Consider the following 22,651-nt stretch of genomic DNA (forward strand, 5'->3'; position numbering starts at 1 on the left):
CACTTGTCTTCAGAGACTGTCTTTTCGGAAAAACCAACCGTTAATTGTCGTTAGAGACGTTCTTTTATACAAACCAACCGTCACTTGTTTTTAGAGAGTGTCTTTTAGAAAAACCTGCCGTCAATTGTCATTTGTAACTGTCTTTTGCAGAAACCAACCGTCACTTGTTTTTAAAGAGTGTTTGTCACAAAAAACAACCGACAATTATCGTTAGATACGGTCTATTACACAAAACAAATGTCACTTGCCTTTAGAGACTGTCTTTTCGGAAAAACCAACCGTCAATTGTCGTTAGAGACGTTCTATTACACAAACCAACTGTCACTTGTCTTTAGAGACTGTCTTTTCCGAAAACACACCGTCACTTGTCTTTAGACACTTTCTTTCACAAAAATTAACCATCAATTGTCATTTGGGACTGTCTTTTGCAGAAACCAACCGTCACTCGTCTTTAGAAACGGTTTTTCACAAAAATCAACCGACAATTATCGTTAGATACGGTCTTTTAAACAAAACTAGTCACTTGTCTTCAGAGACTGTCTTTTCGGAAAAACCAACCGTTAATTGTCGTTAGAGACGTTCTTTTATACAAACCAACCGTCACTTGTTTTTAGAGAGTGTCTTTTAGAAAAACCTGCCGTCAATTGTTGTTGGAGACTATCTTTTCAAACATATTTTCAAGCATGCGTGAGAGATGGCACCACTTGAAAGTTTTTCTTATGTACTTAACCGAATAATACGATTATTATTTTATGTTGTAAAGAAAAATTTGGGAACCTTTTAAAAATATTGTTTAATTTTGAAATATGCTTAGGTCAAAGGATTCTTGCAAAAAATAGGACTCTCGATATAAAATTTACATTTTTTAGAGTCCAGCCTTGTTAGGTTAAAAAATAATATTAGTTTTGAACCTCAAGTATTTGGAAATTTCCAATCAAACTTTTTATCTCTCAAAATCATGTGCCTTTTATGTAGCAAATACGACAAAAAGTTATTTAGATCCTAACTTCGAAATCAACGGTCAACTATAATTTTTTATGTTTATTCCACAAATCAAAGATCATTAATTGAAATTATATTGAAGATATGATAAAAAAAAAATGTGAAAACTATTCATCCATTCCTCAAATATATTAAACCAATTGTTTAAATTTGTATTCAAATAAATTCCTTTGCTTGAAAACACCGTCCAATATACAGAATTATTCTACAATGTTTCCAGCTTCTTTCATCTGAGTATTTTTTTAAAGTCTGCATCTTTTACTGCCCTCGAAACATCTGGCAAATTCATTTACGCATTCGAAAACATGTACCGGATGTTTAGATATTTAAAATATTTATCTAACACGTGTAACTTCACGCTTTTTCTTAAAAATGTAATAATAAAAGTTTGTAATAATATATATGAGAAATTAAACACCGAGCAGATCTCGAAAATTGCGTAGTATTATAAATATTTAAGTAGAAATTATGATTTGATACATTGCAGATAATATAATATTTTTGCAATTAGACCAGCAACACCTTAACGTAATCAATATCGAGTATATAAATCGAATGAAACTATAAACAATGTAGTTCATTTGACGAAAATCGATTTTTTATGTCTCGTTATTTTAAATATAATTAGGTGGGTATTAAGGGATATTCACACATTCTGCGTTTTGCTGTATCGAATAAATGATACACTCTCATTGTTACAATAAAATTGAAAATGGTTTTCATAAATGGATTTACATGAATAATTTATAGTATTATACAATCGATTCATGGTAAATCGATTAATTTCTAACAATAATGAAGGTACCCGGGATTTCGTGACATTAATTAACAATATTTCGCTTATACGTGGACAAAATTCAAACACAATTTCATCATTAATTCTATTTTATTGTTCGAAAACTTTATTTTGTTAACGTTAAATTGAATAAATAACAAGTGTATTACCACAGACAGTTGTCAGTTAAGTACTCAAAAGAATGATAAGTGTCACTTTTTTCCCACCATATATTCTTGATAAGTGGTCCTCCGCTTTTATAAAATGTCCTTATACCTTAAAAGATAAAATTTATTTCAAACAATTATGACAAATTCCCTCGTAAATTAACGCTGATTTAACTAATATAAATTCCCAGCACATAAATCTACGTTTAATGTCGGTTTTTCTTATTTCTCTCCTAAGGTGATATTATTTTGTAAGCGATAAAAATTTGAGGCAACGTTTTGCGGAAGAATTTCCCAGTGGAAAAATCTCCGACGCACCTGTTTGTATTTACTTAAGATCTTTTTTCATCTCTCGACTAAAATGAACAAATATAAATTAATAGTTAACTTTTAAATTCTATTGGGAAATCAGCTGTTCAATTACCATAGATAAAATAACTTGTATAGAGGTTTTACGGGTACGTCTATTATGTCAAAAGTTATCTATTTAATGGACTTCTAGCTAGGATTCACTGCATTTTTATACTTTTTATTTCTATAATAATGTAATCTTGCCTTAAATTAATATTTAATTTTCATATTACGTAATATACTTAATAATGTGCTTCATCTATTGATCTATTGATATCGATTTTTTAAACCTCTATACTTTTCTCGTATCTATGACGTTTGTGTCATTTAATGTCAAATAATTGTCATCTCCATATTGGCTTGTGTAAGTCAAGTTTTATTTTCGTTTTGTAATTGAGGTATACGATCATTAATTTGAATATTGTGAGCGTGAATTGTTACAAAAACGAATATACTAATTATTTCATAAAATCCTGGAATAGATCTGCAGCGGTTTATTTAATTGGCGGTTTCGTTATATTATGTGTAATTGGTTGAAAACTAAACAGTATAGTTACATACAGTTTCACGACGTCGGGATCTAATGAACATACTAATATTAGTAGAAGAGTAAACTCGATATCATAAATTGGAATAAACGAATAGATCATCAACGTAAATAAACTGAAATTATGAATTTATGTAGTTTTTACGTTATATTCAAGTGAAATTATAGAAAAGGAAGATGAGAGGTAGAGCCATTTTGAAAACGAAATATTAAATTGCATGTGAATAGTGCACATTCGTGTTGATAAGAATGCACCAAGAGGTAAAAGGTAACTTGACAGCATTACACGTTTTCATAGAGATGATAAGATAAGTTTTAAAATAACAGTTATTCATTTTGAACTGTATTATATAGTATGAATGATATTTGAAAATAAATAAGTGTATAAAAGCAAAATTTTTCATTACTTTAGTATACTTGAGTGACTTTTTTGTTATTTATAAAACTATATTGCTGTTTTATAATATTTTAAATGTAACTGATATATCGAACGTTCATCTCTATATTTAAGGTCACACTTCTTGTGTAAATATGTTTCTCTGCGCTCTGAAAGGAAACTGCGAACAAAAACACGTCAACTCAAATTTCATGAGATTGCCTATACAATAAGTCGTCATTTAGTTTTCAGAAACTTTTGTTTCAGAAAGTGTAGGAGTATGTTTAATTCAACACGTTATTTTACGTCGTAAAAAGACTCATAAACAAGTTTTGGGAAAATGAAATGTCGAGTTATATTTTGTCGGACCGCACGATATTTTAAATGCTATTAACTCTATATACATACTACTGGGATGCATTAATTTGCTGGATGTTGAAGTTGAAGTCATATAAAAAGACTCTATAAAATATTTATACATTATACGATTTTAGTATATTTTAATATGGCTGTTCTGCTTGGAAACAGAAACAAACATTATTGTCCAATTCAAAGAAATAATATAAAATGTCAACTACACGTCCCTTTAAGGAATTCTAATTTTGCAGAAGAAGCTTTTTATTCAGTAGATATATATATATATATATATATATATATATATATATATATATATATATATATATATATATATATATATATATATATATATATATATATATATATATACATTAAGAATGCAATGAATTGCAGTATTATTCCATGTTTGTTTTGAAACTTTTAAAATTCGTCATAATTCCCATTCCTTATCACTTTCAAGATTTCCAAACATTACTATTCTTTGTGGAAACTTTATTGCATCGTATGCGGAAATCTCCGACTATAAAGTAAAGATAGCTGGGAATATTTAGACTTGATTTGTTTTGATCAAAATGTTTGTTCACAAAGTTCAGGAGTTACTTTTCAAGATTCTATAGAACATACCAAATATCACACAAATATAAGTATTTAGAATACTCAGTTTAGAAATCCATAGAAATAGTATTACCGACAACTGCTCTATTGGTGTAATGGATTCGTAAAATAAACTTTGTGTAATGATAAATCGCTATGATAAAATTTATGGAATAATTTGAATTCTTCTTCTTTTTTAGCCTTTTACATCGTAGAATTACTACTTGTGTTTTATCGTATTATTGAATTTGTTTGAACTAATCTATTAGTTTTGTATACTTCTTCTTTTTTACTGTTCAAAGAACAAATTCGTTGACGAGTTATAAAATTCACGTTAAAAATCAGAATAGCGAGCTGAACAAACGCCAAATACAGAGCAAATTCACTAGATAAAGAAATTATTTGCAAGGTTTTTCTTCTCTCTCCTAGTTGCATCCAATTAGTTGTACGCCCCAAAAACGTTTTCGTGTTTCGAAATTGTCGTTAACAAAGTTTACGTAATACTACCCCGAGATTCACACACTAATGAAATTTGCTAAATTATGTAATGTCGTTTTCTCGGTACGTGTATTTCTAACTTAATCTATGTTCGATACGGGTCCTTACCGCACAATTCGTAATTGTATAAAATCCGGTGTCCGTTTTCGCACTTGATAACAAATTTACGAGGGTCGTAATAAAAATAGTGAAAAACCCAGTTTGATATAAATAATCTAGTCGAATGTAATTCTTATAGCATGTTATTGAACGCACTTTATGTCATAGCTCTTTGGTAGACGTTTAGTAAGTAAATTGTTTAACGTGCAGAAGACTTTTGTATTTTCACCTTTAGAGTACTTGAGGAACTGATTTTAAAATCAACTTATTTCATTAGTAACCATTACTCTACATTCTTGAGGTTGAAAATGGATGGTATTGATATTACTGGAAATCCTTCTATGTTTTTTATTTGTCTATGGTGAACTACAAAGCGTTTTTATTTTAAAAAAGAAGAGAGAACTAACCGCAGTAAAGAATATAATTTATTTGTTTTTTAAAAGTGCATTATCTCTTGTGAACAAAACTTATTGATTGAATTTATTTAAATGAATTTTGATAAAATTTGAACAATTATAATTATATGATAAAATAAAACGATTATAGATAGATATTCTGTATATTGTATCAGATACAACTGCAACAATGTTTGATTTACCTAAATGCAAACATAATAAAAGTAACTCATGTCGTCTCTGCTGGATAATTCGCTACATTTTCCTTCTCCAGTCACTTTCGGTAATTAAAACGTGTCAATTATTCAACGATTCTCGTGTACCTACCGTTTAGATCTATCGGTGTAATATCGTAAGTGATTTTCGGCTTTATTAATAATGAAAAACAGCTCAAAAGGTATAAGATAACACGTAAATTTTTGTCTGCTTAATAAAAAAGTGCTAGTAATAACCATTTGAAGTATGATGCTGTAGGAAAATGTGTTTCAAGATCTACATTTCCCATGGATGTGAATATTTGAGTGATACAAGGTAAAATATCGTTTTATCTATAATTTTGTATAGAGGATAATATTGTTAATAAAAGTATCATTAAAACTTGCTTAATGTCGTTTTCACAAAAGCCTTACACTTGTATTGTATTGAAGAAAACTACAATTACCTAGGCACCAAGATAATTAATATCCTTGGAAGTGCGATTTAAAAAAATTCGTCACACATCGCGTTTTAACCTCTTTTTCCCGCAACAAACCCACATAATCTCATTCCGAACGTTTTTCTGATACCAATACATACATTAACAACGTCTCAACTTTCCTTTCAGATTTTCCTCGCGTCGAAGTAGGACCTGAAAATCCCTTGCGAGTCGAGAGGGATTCCCAAGCTACCCTTCGATGTTCCGTGGACGCCAAACCCAAAGTTACGACCATCAGATGGACCAGGAATAACAGGTAAGCGGATTTTGGATATAGGTACAATATAAACAAAGTTAATTTTGTTGCATAATTTTAATTTATTTAAATGCTTACTCATAAGTACTTTATTTATAAATAAGCACGTAAAGATCGATTCATCACGCTATTTAATAATGTATTCGAAGTTTCACGTACTTTATAAAATTTTAGGGTTGATTGACTAAAATAAAATAATTTATCAATTGATTTTGTTGTAGTACTCCACTATTTATATACACCCGTGAAACTTTGGTTGCATACGTTCACTAAATTATTATACATATGTGAAACGTTGGCTGCATACTTTCAGTAAATTACCTTTTTTTGACTTTTTATTAATTCTAATGAAAACTACACGAATTTCCGAATATTTGTGTCATTTAACCGCAATATAGTGACCTAATACCGCTTTTTACAGATTCATCAGCTCATCTCACAATCATACGATACATAGAGTCAGCATCCAAGATGCTGGAAAATATACTTGTATGGCTGATAATGGTCTGGGTAAAGTAGGAGAGAGAGAAATAATTTTGGACGTCTTATATCCACCAATAGTTACACTAGAAGCCAAAACAAAAGAAGCAGAAGAAGGTAAATCATATAAACTTTTCATAATCGAAACTTTGATGATTATAAAAAAAATTTTTTAGGCGAATCTGTTTTTATAAAATGCAATATAACCGCCAATCCAGATCCGATTACTGTTGAATGGGTAAAAGATGGTAAACCCGACTTTAGACAAACTGGAGATACGTTAAAACTGAGCCATGTAACAGCTGAACATTCCGGTACTTATATATGCCGAGCTGTTAATATGATAAGCCCTAGCGCTCCGCCATTGAGAATAAATGAAAAAGTAGGAAACGCTTCTATAGCTTTATTGGTCAGGCATCACCCAGGACGAGCTAGGATAATGCCTGATAAACCGATAGCAACGGAAGGATCCGCTGTTACTTTAACCTGTACCGCTACCCCACCAGGTACAACTTAATCCAAACGTTATAATACGATTATTTAATTAAATATTATATTTTAGGCTGGCCAGCGCCTCAGTACCGTTGGTTTAAGATAGATCAAGATGGTCAGAGTACCATTTTAGCAACCGGAACTAAATATACCATATCCAACGCAAATTTAGCAACAGAAGGAACTTATCATTGTCAAGCTACCAACGAATTGGGTCCCGGAGAACTCGCTTCCGTTTCACTGGAAGTCCACGTTCCGCCAAGTTTCAAAACCAAACTCAAACCGCTAGAAATAAAACGAGTAGGAGAGGGTAACTTTGCAGTCGCTTGTAGCGCTAGAGGAAAACCGAGACCGATGGTGAAATGGTTGAAAGAAGGTGACGAACTAACTGCTGACGCCAATATGTTTGAAGTTAAGACTGATTATTTGGAAACTAGTAACGGAGCTGTTAATGTACAAAGCGTTTTGAAGTTTTCTGGCAAAGCTAGACCGAACGGTAACGAACTATTGCCTTCAGATAGGGGAGAATATTCTTGTACTTTCGAAAACGAGGTTAAAAAAACGGAATCGACGATGCATTTAAAAATCGAACGTAAGTAAAAAAAAATCAACTCAAAACCGAATGAAAAAATTATAAAAAAATTAATTTCCAGACGAACCGATAGTACTTCATCATTTCAATAAAGTAGCCTACGATATATCGGAACGTGCCGAAGTATTATGTAAAGTACAGGCTTTTCCTAAACCCGAATTTAAATGGTTATTCGGATCGAACGCTAGTCCTTTACATTCATCTTCCGAAGGACATTACGTTATACACACGACCAACGATAAAGACATATACACGAGCGTCCTAAAGATCAGCAACATCAAAAAGCACGATTACGGAGAATACACTTGTCAAGTTATAAACAATTTGGGGGCCATCGAAACTAAAATTAAACTTCAAGCTAAAGGACCACCGGAAAAACCGTCTAAACTCACTTCCCTTTACAACGGACCCAATTTCGTTACTTTAGGATGGGAACCAGGGTTTAATGGTGGAATATCCAATACCAAATACGTAGTTTCGTTTAAAAAGGTACCAAGTGACAACGATATTTTGATCGAAGGTTGTAATAACATACCGAGAAGCGCCGAATGGTATGAAGTCGATTGTCATCAAAATGTTCCTTGCAATGTTTCCAATCTTGAACAATATCAAACGTATCTTTTCAAAGTAAGTAACTATATTGTTATTAACAATCAGAATTTTTTTAAAATTGTCAAAAATAAATTGTTTAGAAAGATTATTATTTATCCTAAAGCAGCTTGCTCCTAAAAATATGGTTGAGGTGTCATTCGAATCGCATTTAGAAAGTTTTTTTCAAAAATTGGCATTTGATACTCATCATGTTTATTTATAGGTTAAGGCTTTAAATACGAAAGGCATAAGTGAGAATTCTCAAGAAATTCGCCAACGAACACGAGTGAGTAAAATACCGGCAGCTCACAGAGTGGAATTCGACAAAAGTACCAACGTCTTATCCGTAAATATTCCTTCTACTTGCCTTCCCCTCGTAGCTATGGTAGAAACTATCAGTCACGAAAATCATCCTATCACCGAATGGCAAGTCATAGATACGATGGACCTTCAGGTATTAAAAAAAAGAATCCTATTAGCTGCGCCAGAACGATGTTTCTAAATTATTTTTTCTTTATGTTTCAGGTATCTGGTTTAACTTCAACTTATAAGGAGAAGAATTTAGATCAAATGGGTTCGAAATATTTTAATGGGAGAGCCTTAGTAGACGAACCCATCGGTGTTAATGACGATTACGTACCTAGAATTAGGGTAAAATTGTGCCTTCAAACTCATTTAGAACATTGCGGAGAATTTACTTATGCAGAATGTAAGTTTTAAATAACCTCCTCTTCGATACATGAAACTAACCTCAAATTTTTTTCCAGACGGTACTGGATTTATTCGAGAAGCCGCAGCTATAGCTACGCCCACTCTAATAGGAATAATAGTAGCTTGTGTTGTACTTTTACTATTTGTTGGACTTCTGTACGTGTTTTGTAGATGTAGAAAAACCGAATCGACGAAAAAAGTCCAATCCAAAGATTACGAAATGGATTCGGTCCAACCAACTATGGTACCGCAACAAAACCAAGCACCACCACCATACTATCCGTCTACTGGAATGGATAATAAAGCTTTAGAACATTCTTTAGACCTAGCGCTAGCTTTGGAAGACCAGAAGTCTGTGTACGCTACTCAGAATGGATATGGATACCATGTCGCTAATGCTGATATACAAGCAAGACAAAATATCAATAATACTGATTGTAAGTATGGTATTACTACAAAATCTGCTTCAATAAAATGTTTTTTTCAAACCAACAGAGATGCGATTCGAATTCCCATTTTTATATACATAAAACGTTTTGTTTTCTTTTTTTCAGGGGCTAACATGGGATACATCGAAAACAGTTACTCCAACTCCAACAACGGAGGTAGTGTGAACTCTCAAGACTCGTTGTGGCAAATGAAAATGGCGGCGGCATCTAGTAATTCAAACAACCAACTCCAACAGCATCACATAAATGTAGATAGACAAAATTACGGTTATGACCCCATAACGCATGGTGGTTATGGAGCCGTCGACGATTACGCCCCCTATCCACACATAACGACGCAAAGCAACCACGGGGATGACTACATCAGAAATAGTAATAATCCGTCCAGACAAGACTATTGTAGCGACCCTTATGCTTCAGTACACAAACCTAAGAAACGTGTCGAGATAGGTAAGTCACTATTATTGAGTACCTTGTTGCATGATGATTCTTTTCCATTTTCATTTGTAATTCATCATAAGAGGGTGGTTTAAGTAGGATAGAATTATGTGAAAAGAGTGAAAACAAACTATTATTATATATATAAATACGCAAAAGTATAGAAAAAGAAATTTAAAAAACTTGTAAACTTTTTTAGTTGTGGACACAGTTGTTTAACTTGCGAGGATTGCAAATTACTATGTAAGTGACGAAATTGACACTATAGCAACTCGTTTTTTTATTTTATTTCACGTTTATTGTTTTGTACAATGAGTTTAAATGAATAATTTGAAGTGTCTAGCATTTGCATGGCAATTTTGATGTGATCGTGCTTTGATATAATTATTTCCCCAAATAAGTTTCTACATTTTCTTTATAAATAAATAATTAAAATAACAAAAGTCGATAAAATATTCAAGATGCTTTAAAAAATAAATTAAAGTTCAAAAAATGGCAAATATCTTACTTAGTAGACCTTTTTCAAGTATATATGTTCTTGTTGATAAATCATGCTGATTTTAGGTCTCTTTTAATCGAAAATTGATGTTTAAACGAATATAAATTGAAACGTCAGGATTTAAACATCAATTTTCAACTAAAAACAACCAAATTCAAAACAATTTATCAACAATAATTCTTGCATATGATACATTAATATAAATCTAATAATAGTTTTTAGTACTTACATATTTTATTATAAACCTGTTGAAAATAGTTAACAATTTCTTATATCATCTTATCATAGCATTATTTATATTCAAGTACTCGATAAATATCAACAACACATTTTACTTTATTATTCGCCATTTTGACATAACCTTCAACATTCAAATAATAAATTAACTGCGTTCGATTAAGTGCATCTGATGACTCTGACTGTTCGGTATCGTTCGGCAATCCACTTAATTCCGATCTCACTGCTCCGTTATATACACTATTGAACACTCGGTGTAAGAGCTCTCAATTTTTTTTGACTTTTGACATTTGAATGCTTATCAATTAGCTATTTATAAACAGCTAAATAGCGAAAAATCAATCAAAAAGTGAATCTGTATAATTACTTGTTTACAATCACTTACCACGATTAATCGGTACAATCTATGATTACGTGATACAAATCGCTCTCTGCTCGTTCTGTTCCGCGAATATTACCGAAATTCGATATAAAATACAGGGTAGATCAAATTTTGTGTAGTTTAATTTCAGTTTAGTGGAAAATGTTCGTTTTTAAAAGAAACGCTGTTAGTTTTTTTTCATAGATAGCAAATCATTATTGTGGTATTCGAATTTAGATCGTGTATTTTTTAAATTAGCTTCAGCTTACATAAAATATTGTGACAAAACCAAAAAATATCTTTAAAGTATCACTTTTTCTGTAAGAATGGTTGTTTAATAGTTATTTTTATATTTCATATCTTAAAAACAAGTAAAATACAAGGCTTTAGTTGCCTTTTTAAAGAAGTAAGCGAAATGCCTTTAAAGATATTTGTTTGGTATAATACCTAAAACCGTATGTGTGTTATTTGATGCATGATACTCCTCAATGATAATAAATTCAATATTTAAAATAATTTTGTATATAAAACTTTTATTTTTTTTAATATCTTACTTTTTTAACCTTTTTTATATGGTTTGTTGATAAATTATCTTGATTTGAGGTCTTCTTTAATAGAAATTTCGTTTAGAAATAAATAATTTATCAAGAAACTTTTGTTATTAGATATTATTACTTAGTATTGTCGTACAGGGTGATTAGTTATCTCCGAACAATAATAAACATAAACTTTGTTAGCAATTATTATTTTTTTTATAGAATCTCCATATCACGATGTCAGCGGTCTGCCTGACCCATACTTGGAGCAAATGGAAGACGAAAAACCGCCCCAACACATGTCACTTAGTTACGAAGAAAGCTTGGAAAGCGGTTACTCCACTCCTAATTCAAGAACACGACGAGTTATTCGAGAAATAATTGTATAGATTATTTTCAGTGTTGCCTAACGTTCCCTTTTATCAAAATTCTTCTATTTTGGTTCTATACGTTCATTTTTATCCCAAAATAAAAAAAAAATAATGCAAAGATACAGTATCGGAAATAAAATTAGAGTGCCTACTAGTCAAAAAATAAGAAATTTCCTTATTTGGGGGGAGGACTGGAAGGAAATAATAAAATATTTAATGGGAAAAGGATAAGTTTTGATCCCGAACTTTTAGTTCCATTGAACGTTTTGATATTTCCTCACACGTTGGACTATATTTTTCTAAAATGTAATAACTAAGCGAAATTATTGTTAACGGGCAAACTTTATGACTTGATAATAAATATTATGAAGACTCCTATTAAGTAGACTACTAAAATGGGGTTTTAGTATGTTCTAACTTTTTATATCTTTGTTTACAGTGTTGCGAGATGAGATTGAAGTATCTCTAAAGACCTTTTAACGGGATAAAAATGAATTTTTACAATGTGCATTATTTTTTTTTTTTTGTTATTCGACTAAATGTGAACGTTCCATGTTAACTTTCTTGAGTACCTGAGAGACTTTTTATTTTCAAAGTGTTGCCGAGTTACCGTTTTTTGTTTCGTCGACAAAAAAACGATTGTTTGCTGATACAAGTGTTTTTGGCGTGCTAAAATTGGTAGTGGTGAAAAAAAGAATCGAAACTCTTGTGGATTTTTTAGTGAAATTCCTCGCTTAATTTAATAAATCACAGTTTCGTATATTTTCTATGTGCAAACGCGTAATATACAGGGTAAGATATTTTTGTTTCATTTTGGATGTTTCATTAAATCGTTTTGTAAATAAAAAAAAATGATTATAGTACCACCCACACAGGTATCATGAAAAATCTGATGATTTTAAACAGTGATTTGCCATATTTATCGTTAACACAATCGAATAATGCGGAAAATATGCAGTTTCCGTACGTGTTGTACACTATACTTATCCCACGACCTAAACGTGATATTTACCGACGTACAAAGTTGTACATTTCTGAATAATACCTGCCCGGCTTAAAATCTTATTAAAAACTCGCTAATTTGTCGTTTTTGAAATTGCAGTATCCATTTATCAATCTCGCAGATCTAATAATTGTATTGGTTGACTTTGTTTCCCGATTTTTCAACCGAATTTATTAAATAAAATGAACTCCAAACACAATTCACCAACTAATTCACATTGTGGGCGGATAAGGGGCCGTTCAGGCGGTTTAGCTTGAGCCCTTTGATGTCATTAGACGAGCTGTGATTAAACTGCGTTTGTGTGAGTGCTCACAGATGGCGTGGTCTGCGGTTTCGTCCTCCTCCATGCACCAAAGTCACTGCGGATCGTCCGTAATGCCAATTTCTCGCCTAAGCCACACCAAGGATGAATTCTGGGCCTATCCTAGACTAGCGAGTGAGTCCGTCGAGCTGGATCTTGCAGAAATCGCTCACCATGTTCTGTAGGACTCTCTTGCACTCCAGCACTAGCCTAAAGTACATCTTTTCAGCCCTTATGGTTTCCTGTGGCGTCGAATCATAGGAAAGTATCTTTTTTTCCGATTTTTCGACCGATTAATCGAATATAATAAAAATTCAATAAATAAAAACGTGAAAAATAATTATTTTTGACTTTTTTCTTACTGTACGCCCCCCCCCCCAGCAAATAGGCCTCCCAAAACAAGCGTTTCGTTTAACATCTGACCTGACATCTGAGACCTAGATAAATGGATTCTACGACTTCGAAAACGCCAAACTAAATTGTTTTTATCATGATACTGAACCGAGTAGGTATGAATTATGGCAATTTTCTGCGTTAGAATATTAAATTTCGTGAAGGTCGTCGAAAAAAAAAAAAGGCTTTTTTGAGAAAATCTGTCCGTATTGGATGATTTTCAATCTGTATATATATACTTCCTATTTTTATCCTGAAAAATTGGTAACACACAACACTATAGGCTCGGATTCGACAATAATTGAACTCCCTGTAAAGACGGATATGAAAATTTTCATGTAAATCGATGATTAAAACCATGGATCCACCAAAAAACTTGAAATTTATCATTTTCATAGCTAATTTTTTTAAAAAATAATGTTTTGATGGGTAACTTTACGATTTAAAATAAAAAACCGAACTTATCAATTTTATTAAGCGAGAAGCTCTAATCTAAAACTTCTTTTTAAATTCCTATTAATGTGATTTTTCAAAATAAATTTGTTCATTCTGATGCCAACTAAAAATATCTTTTAATGTTGCTGCTAGATTCCGATGCGTTTGACATAACCTCATAATTAATTGATCGTTATAATTTACATTCAAACTTAAATTGGATATGAATACTTTCAATTTCAGTTGATTGAAACAACCATAATAACTTTATTAATTCACGTAATAAACAATTTCCCATACCAAAACAAAATATGTTTATTTATCGTATCTGATTATTCATATGTTAACCTCTTTATAATTCATATTTATCTATGTGCGCAATTTTTCGTTACAATCGATTATTAATCGATTGGGAATAGCTGTTTCCAACAGAAACGAATAATGCAATTTCTCTTTTTTGAAGATGAATAAATAGGGGAGATTTGGTTCAATAAATTTATATAAGATTTATTTTTATTGTTTTGATGTAAATCTGACGAAACATTCTATAGTTACAAAAATGTAACTTTTGCAAAAAAATTGTTGCACAAACAACGAAATTATTATGCTGTTAATACAAGATATAAATTCATACACATTTCTATAACGTTGCCATATTTTAAAATAGTATGGATGTTGCAAACGTTGAGGTTATGTTATTAGTTTTGTATGTACGAGGTTGGTTGGGTATTTTTTCTTTCGAATCATGAAATTGCCTATCAAATATTTTCGTTCTAATAAACTGATTTTCTTAAGAATCGATTCACATTAAAATTTATAAGTTCAATATTGCCGATGCCTGGGCTACTATTTCTCGAATTAGCATTTACGGTAATAAATGTAATAGAAGTGTCATTTTTCTTTAATATGCAAGGACTTTACAAGAATATGAAATGTTCAATTTGAAGAAACTTCTATAGCTGCTATGAAGTAATTATTTTTTATTAGTGTATGTGCCTAAGTTTCATAAATTTCCCAGCTGTGAGGGAAAGCGAATATTGAAGATTTCATATTGTAATTCATTACTTAATGTACATTTTTTTTATCATTTTCTATGAGGCTGCCATTATTTTTGAGGCTGAAAACGATATAAACGAATGAACAAATTAAGAAAAAAAAATGTGATTTAAATTGCAATACGCGATTGTTGTGCTCTATATTGTTGTATATTGTTAATATTTATGTTTGGTGTTATTTTCTAGTATTTTCTTTACCCTTCAAATGATTTGTTGTATTATTCGTAAAATCTGAAGTATCTCAATAACTGGACTATTTTTGAAACTTCCATTATATCTACCATTTTGTATAAGCATTAAATTAAATCGCCTTATCTCATTCTAACCTAAAGTTAGTATTAAATTTTTGTTGTATTATTACAAATATCCATTATTTAATATCTTTTGCAACAGGATCAGTTGAAAGACACTCAAAACAATACTAAAAATCATACCATTATGCCTAAATATTCCAGAACAAACACAGATGTTCTAGATTATTAAATAATGTTCCTGAATGTTCTTATATGATCTAGATTGACTTGAATGTGTTTTGGATTGATATGAAACGATTCAAAATGTACTAAAAACGATACAGTTACGTTAAAGATGTTCTAGAACAACCAAAGGTGTTTTACATTGAGAAATAATCTTCTCGGATGTTCTGAAACAATCTAAAATGACTTAATAGTATCCTAAAATGATCTAGAATGATTTTGTTAAAGGTGTTCTAGAACAAACAAAAATGTTACTAGATTAATAATTAATCTTACTAGATGTCTGAAACAATTTAAAATTTCTCGAAAGTGTCCTAAAATGATCTAGAATTATTTATAATGTTCTAGATTGATTTATATTGTTCCAAAATGTACTAAAAACGATACAGTTTTGTTAAAGGTGTTCTAGAACAAACAAAAATGTTACTAGATTAATAATTAATCTTACTAGATGTTCTGAAACAATTTAAAATTACTTGAAAGTGTTCTCAAATGATCTAGAATTAATTATAATGTTCTAGATTGATTTATATTGTTCCAGAATTTACTAAAAACTATACCATTTTATTAAAAGATATTTCAGAACAAACAAATTAATGAACAATCTTTCTGGATACTCTATAACTGTATGGAAGTGTTCTAAAAGGAACTAGAATGATTTATAATGTTCTAAATTGACATACGATATCCCTAAATATACTAAAAATGATAAAGATGTACTAGAACAAACAAAAATGTGCTATGTTGATAAATAGTCTCACTGGATGACTTGAAAGTGTTCTAAAATGTTCTAGAAACAATGTAGACTAACTTCAAAGTATTGTAAAATGATCTAGATTGATATTTAACGTTTCAAAAAGGATTAATATTTTCTAGAACCATCTATTTTGTAGTGACTTGTCCGTGACAACCAAAATGTCATTAAGATAATGATTTTGTTAATGGTATCTCTTTTTTTAGTAATTATTACAGTTAAATGATATAAATACATTTTTGTTTACCCCTTATCAATTATAAAAACAAATAATTTTCCCTAATTGTATATATAGTGGATTTTTCTTTATTAAGTAATGTCCAATTATTGATATTCGAGATTAGAAAAAAATGTGCCAAATGGAAATAACACAATTCAAAATGTATTTTATTTTTAACAAATATGAACGTACTTAATTATTTGCAGTACTTATTTTTGTTCATACAAATGATCATGATCTCAATTGAATGAGTTTATTTTTTTTGTGTTTTCCAAATTTTTGCTTATGAATTGCAATAACAGATCTAAATATAATTTAGGTATATATTTTTGTAATTTTTTAAATGTAATATCGTTGTTGTAATTCATAAGAAAACAATTTTTGAGAGAGAAAAAATTGTATAAGAGGATCATATTTAAGATATTATTTATGGAATTAAAGAAAGCGCAAATTTATATTCTTACGGACGTTTCTGGATATGTAAATGTTTCTATGTAAATAAAATTATAAAAAAAGACTATTATTTTGTAAATTTAAGTTTTGTTTTAAGGATAAGATATACAATGTATCTGTAAATACATAATTACAATGTATGCACTTTATTTGTAACTGAATTTATTTGTAAATAAATGTCTATTTAAAAAGTAATTGATTTTAATTTCTTATAAAACACTTTTATTGACAATAATCAAATTATTACTCACCATCTCCGAACACAATATTTTTGGTGAAATATTTAACACTCAAAGAATGAAAATGTCAAACAGTAACGAGATAAGAGAATCGATACACATTAGAGAATCGATTCTGAAATCATTCGTGATGGTAAAAAAATATCTTCTTCTTTACTTAGCTTTTTGGTCTCTACTTTGACTATATTTAATTAATTTTGATATTTACCTATACCATTGTCTATGCATTATATAGGTAATGCCAATATACTATTCTATAATTTAAAACATTGGGGAATTATCGGAACAGTAATTTTAATAAAAACGACTTTATTTGTAACATATCTGACAGATACGTACGCGTACAAGTCGCCATTAATAAAGGAAGACGTTAACTTTATTAAAACCGACTTTAGGTTTCTTCTTTTTTTCATTTGAATAATTATTATATTACAATAGTCAACTCTTACCTTTTATCAAAAAATATTTTGGTTTACGTTAGACTTGTCTATTAAAAAGCATGATCTTTTGCTAGGTAATCTGTTGATGGATTTGTAAATAGATATAATTTATAGGTTTATAGGGTGCACTTTAAATAAAGAATTAATAAATTATACGACTATATCTCAAGATTCAATTCTTTTAAAGTTATTTTGATATATCAAGTAAAAAAAATAAAAATTAACTATCACCATTTAAAAAAAAAGACAAACATTTAGGTTATGAAATACCAGCTTAACCTCTATGATTCCACTCGTTATTAGTCTTGAGTCAGTAACTGATTATCAGTAGATAACAGTAGGTTCGTTCCAACCTACTATTCTGGACCGTTCTTAGAAGCGTTTAAATTTTTTCTGCGCATTCTTCGCCTATGCACAGTTCTTGCTATAAACCAAGTATTGAAAAGACCGTCCCGGAAACGGTTCACAAACGAGACCTGAGTCGTTGGAACACAAAACAGAATCGTTCGTAAAATGTTCTTTTGATTTATTGGAACAAACCTCAAGACTCGCAAATTAAACTAAGTTTAATCGATTTTATGGAATAATCGATTCAGAGTTAATCGATGTTTAGGAAGAAATCGAATATGTTGCATTTCTTATAGGTTATCTTTATTTTTGTTGAATATCTAATGTGTTTATGTTTCAATGTGAGTTTCAATTTTTTATGGAGCGTTTGTATGTTATTTTTTGTTAAAGATCCAATATTAACAAGAAAAGCACGAAAAAACTAAGTTTCGAAGTTTGAAGGTTAATAATTTGTAATGATTGACCATTTGGCTATTTCAAAAAAAAAAGATTCAATTTAATTGTTTCTTCTAAATAAGAGGTAAGATATCAACTTTAATTAATTTCATTTTTACTTGCGATGTATTACGTTGATTATAATTTTATACAAAACCTATCGTGGAATGAAAATCTGTTAAAAAGATCATATAGTTTTCAAAACCACTGTATTATCGGATTTTCAACACCCCAATCAAAACTGATAAACTTTTCCATGGGCCCAAAGAAATTTTTTGTGTTTTTACACTCCATATCGAAGGAAAAAGTGCGAAAAATGAAGTTCACTTGTGGACTCATGGACTGCATGATCATATTTGAATCCAATTTTATATCTAGGGACCGCACTAGGGTTCAACATGTTAAGGTCTAATTTGAAGCGAAAAATCCATTCTCAAGGTTGTAAAATGAATAAACAATTTGGTAAACTCAAAAAATTTTTATTATTTAAGTAGATAAATAATCATAACTATTTGGGTCGTATAATTTCCTTTTCTTGCGTTGCATCTCTTTTTTGTTCGTGTTATTTAATCCAGAATTACCCAGTTGTTTAAGCGGTGGTAATAAATTATTAGCTCTAGCTCGATTTTTGCCTTTGAATACAACCGGAGCATACAACTGGTTAATCGGTTTAAAATTTGAACTGTGTGTAGTTTCAATTGAATTAGACAATTTTTTCTGTGATTTTCCATTAGATGTCCCTTCTTGTTGAGCGATTTCATCTAAATCAGTTATATTAGGTTTATATGTATGAGTTTGACTTGACCTAATTACTTCAACAGTTGAAGCAGAAGATGTCGGTCTACAGTACTCATTTGTATTCTCCGTAACATTGGTGCAAACCTGATTTTCATCAATATACTCGTTACAACTGGTTTCATACAGTTTCTTCTGAACTAATTGATTCTTAAATTGCCTTATAGGTGTTTCTTGAGGATACATGTTATTATCTATGGGAGGGCATTTCTGGAAGGTGATTTGGATGAATTTCAATAAAAAATAGGAACTTTAGTAAAAATTTATGTTATAGATAGAAAATAAACAACAAGTCGAATAATGCAAAACAGGCATCTATTTAAATGGTTGATATTTTATAAAATAGTTTGGAATATGGCAATGATTTTACCACTGGAGGTGCTAGTTTACAATAAAGTCTCCAAAATTTCACTGTTTTAGGGTTTTAATGCATATTTGTTGTGGTCATAATGTTATTTATAACTAAAGTGGTAAAATTATCCAATTAGTGAGATAAAAATGGTAGTCCTCAATATTTCATTTCTATTCAATCCAAAAACACCCAAAATGACACAAAAAATCATTATTGTGACCCCGTATTGAATCAAGAAGTATTTTATAAATTTGGGATTAGCCTCCAGTGCTTTTTTTATGTAAAAAGCAAGTATGAGAGGATAAACCCTATCACACTTTAGTAGTTCAAATGGTGCTTAGTGTGGAGATGCCAGTGGATATTGATCGTGAAGGTTGTAGTGTTTGGAAAGGCATGCAGGTACTGCTCTAGTTGGGAATATGTTGGACAGCTCGAAAGAACATCTTAGTAGTAGTAGTATCTGAGTCAGGTCTTTCTTCCATGCTCTAAGCTGTCAAAGTTTCTTGTCAACTCTGGATCGCCTATAAGTCGAATTGATGACTTCTGTATTGAGTCGAGCATCTTGTGAGATGAAAGTCCATTTGGTCATTGTAGAGGATTAGAAGCTGTGCCAGGACATATTGCTCCCAATCTCAATCCCTAACAAGCAGTAATGGTGCTATTTTAAGTCAGGACAGGATAAAATTCTGAGCTGCAGTCTATGTAAAAACAGCAACCTCCATTGGTTCAATCACAATCTAGGTAAAAGTTGTTGCTGATAATCAATTTCTGTTTAATATCAATTGACAAGAACTGAAACGTACCCAGACTTTTTTGGTTCATCAAAGAAACATTTTAAAACAATTTGAAGCTAGATATAAAACTTTTTCCATTCCATTCCCGTTTGTTATTATATTGAAAGACTTGCAGCTACTTACCAATATTGACAATTGAGTTTTTAATTGGTTTATTTCACATTGCATGCTTCTGATTCTACTTTGAAACAACCTTAAATTATTTGCAGAATCTGAGATTTGTTTTTTGTAGCTAGATTCTTTTTCATCCCACTCCAAGGCGCTTGCAGCCTGCATCATTTGCATTTCATTATACAATTCTTGTTCTAGTATTAAATAATATGTTTAAACCAACAGCAGTTCGAAATATTCAATTCATTAATGTATAAAATATTTACTTACCCTTTGTTTCGTGGCATATTTTTTGACTCTCAAGTTGACTTTTCAAATTGACTATTTGAGATCCCAAAGTTTCTTCTATATTTTTAATTTTATTTAAAAATTCATTTTTTTGTATCTCTAAGTCTAAATTTGTTTGATTTCTTAATTCTTCTATCTTTTTTGTCAATAATACTATTTCAATCTGTTGTTTATTACATTTTTCTAAAAGTTACGTATTAAAATGTATTCTAATGGTATTTAATTCTATTTAGACAAACTCAAAATTTTTTCAAATATTTCTTACAAAATCATCATTTTATTGAAAATTATCCAAGGAAAGTGAATTAAAATCAACAATTACTCAATGAATTGTTGGTATTATTAAGTTGAATGTTATTAAATCATTTCTAACCTATTTTTTCATCTATTTCTTCCAACATCTTCATTTTAATGAAAATTATCCAAGTAAAATCGAATAAAATCAACAATTATTGAATAATACCCAATAAATCATTAGTATTATAATATTGTACATATATTAATTCTTGTCAAAATATACTAATTATTTACCTTCAGCTTGTACATACTTTTGATTAATATCCAAATCACCACATTCAATCAATTTTTTCAAATCATCTCTCAAAGAATTTTCATTTTTTCTACTGGTATTTAATTCGCAGGAAATATTTTCAATCAATAAAGTTAATTCATGACGATATTTTTTATTCGATTTCTCAATCTGCAAATGAAGGAAACTTATTTAATTAAAAAAAAAAAGTTAAACAAACTTTGGAAGATTTAGGACAACTTAATAAGGATAAAATTTCAAACACACATATCAAAGAATTTTTAACATAGTTATCAGATTTATTATATCAAATTGAGGTGATTTTATTTTCGTCAATATGGTCGTTTACAACGAAAATCGAAAATTATACTACAATGAACAAAACGTACAAATTTTGGATTCTATACTATTGATTGCAAATAAATCTGAACTCAAATTACAATCACTTGAAGCAGATCTATTTATCTACCTCGGTATTATATAAAGTTATATATAATTAATAGCTTGCCAAAATATCTTGAAACAAAAAAAAACACTTTCTATTTATTTTTTTTACTCTTAATAACTATGAACTAAAGTACTTTAAATATGTTGAAGTAAATTATGATTTTAAAAAAGGTTTACTCACTAAAAATAAGTTTTCAAGTTTTTCGACGTATTCCTCCAAATCGTTATTAGATAAATCCATGCTTATAATTCACTGATTTACAATTTAACTTAAATTTTAAAAAACTGACAGTTGGCCCGAAGTCGACTTCTTACTGTATGCACTTCTAACTCACCATAACCTACTTATTAGCTTTATTTTTTATATACAATTTTTACAAGTTACTCTCTACTAATTTAGGATCGCTATAATATGTATTATATATGCTTGATTAGCATTAGGATTTTATTCTAAGAGAGCGATTCCAAGACTTGTTAAATCTTCTAAACTTAAAAATGTAGGGACTCGATTAAGTAGATAAACAGTTAATTAAGTTTAATTAATATTTACACTTTTTGATATATCGTATAGGCAGCAGTATTGTACCGTAAGTTATATTCACGAACCAATTATTTGATAGAAGATTTACTCAGATGATTGAAGGTCAATTTATTTGTCCTACATCTAGAAGGGCCTGCCAACCCCAACAAACATTAAAATTACAAAAATGACACGAGTAAACGATTATTATGTTGGTAGTATAATATTTGTGAGTCATAACTTCCAAGCTTAAGAAACATAACAAATATGAAAGTAATTTAAGAACGTATATACAAGGAGTTTCAACAAAATTTAAAACAACTACATATAAATCAGGATTTGTAGTATTACTTCGTTATATAACGATCTCTGACTAGTGGACAGATGATTTGAAA

General features: G+C 30.1%; 2 protein-coding genes across 3 annotated transcripts in view; one reads left to right on the forward strand and one right to left on the reverse strand.

The window, feature by feature from the left end:
• The window catches only part of LOC130446443 (contactin-5), a 303,482-nt gene extending 286,332 nt beyond the window's left edge, over nucleotides 1-17,150 (forward strand). For both annotated transcript variants that reach the window (XM_056782712.1, XM_056782711.1), the window contains exons 5-14: nucleotides 5,985-6,111; nucleotides 6,533-6,708; nucleotides 6,768-7,097; nucleotides 7,154-7,675; nucleotides 7,737-8,302; nucleotides 8,490-8,720; nucleotides 8,792-8,975; nucleotides 9,034-9,414; nucleotides 9,532-9,876; nucleotides 11,720-17,150. In XM_056782712.1, coding sequence (XP_056638690.1) covers nucleotides 5,985-6,111; nucleotides 6,533-6,708; nucleotides 6,768-7,097; nucleotides 7,154-7,675; nucleotides 7,737-8,302; nucleotides 8,490-8,720; nucleotides 8,792-8,975; nucleotides 9,034-9,414; nucleotides 9,532-9,876; nucleotides 11,720-11,886 — 3,029 coding nt within the window. In that variant the 3' untranslated portion in view covers nucleotides 11,887-17,150. The remainder of the gene's footprint in view (nucleotides 1-5,984; nucleotides 6,112-6,532; nucleotides 6,709-6,767; nucleotides 7,098-7,153; nucleotides 7,676-7,736; nucleotides 8,303-8,489; nucleotides 8,721-8,791; nucleotides 8,976-9,033; nucleotides 9,415-9,531; nucleotides 9,877-11,719) is intronic.
• Nucleotides 17,151-18,878: 1,728 nt separating this feature from the next.
• Nucleotides 18,879-22,382, reverse strand: LOC130446969 (uncharacterized). The gene is made up of 5 exons (XM_056783537.1): nucleotides 21,918-22,382; nucleotides 21,292-21,460; nucleotides 20,743-20,943; nucleotides 20,485-20,666; nucleotides 18,879-19,425 (listed from the first exon to the last, which is right to left on the reverse strand). Exons 1-5 carry the CDS (start codon nucleotides 21,975-21,977, stop codon nucleotides 18,907-18,909), a joined length of 1,131 nt encoding a protein of 376 aa, XP_056639515.1. The 5' UTR covers nucleotides 21,978-22,382; the 3' UTR covers nucleotides 18,879-18,906.
• Nucleotides 22,383-22,651: the final 269 nt, after the last annotated feature.

Source organism: Diorhabda sublineata, chromosome 7 (genome assembly GCF_026230105.1).
Source record: "Diorhabda sublineata isolate icDioSubl1.1 chromosome 7, icDioSubl1.1, whole genome shotgun sequence".
In the NCBI taxonomy this organism is placed as follows: domain Eukaryota; kingdom Metazoa; phylum Arthropoda; class Insecta; order Coleoptera; family Chrysomelidae; genus Diorhabda; species Diorhabda sublineata.

Bases quoted from the DNA above. Each gene is read 5' to 3' on its own strand.
- LOC130446969 (XM_056783537.1), bottom strand. From the start codon at position 21,977: ATGGATTTATCTAATAACGATTTGGAGGAATACGTCGAAAAACTTGAA. The intron at 21,461-21,917 runs GTGAGTAAACCT...CTTCATTTGCAG, and splicing joins AACTTGAAAACTTATTTTTA to ATTGAGAAATCGAATAAAAA. The intron at 19,426-20,484 runs GTAAGTAGCTGC...ATCACCTTCCAG, and splicing joins AAACTCAATTGTCAATATTG to AAATGCCCTCCCATAGATAA.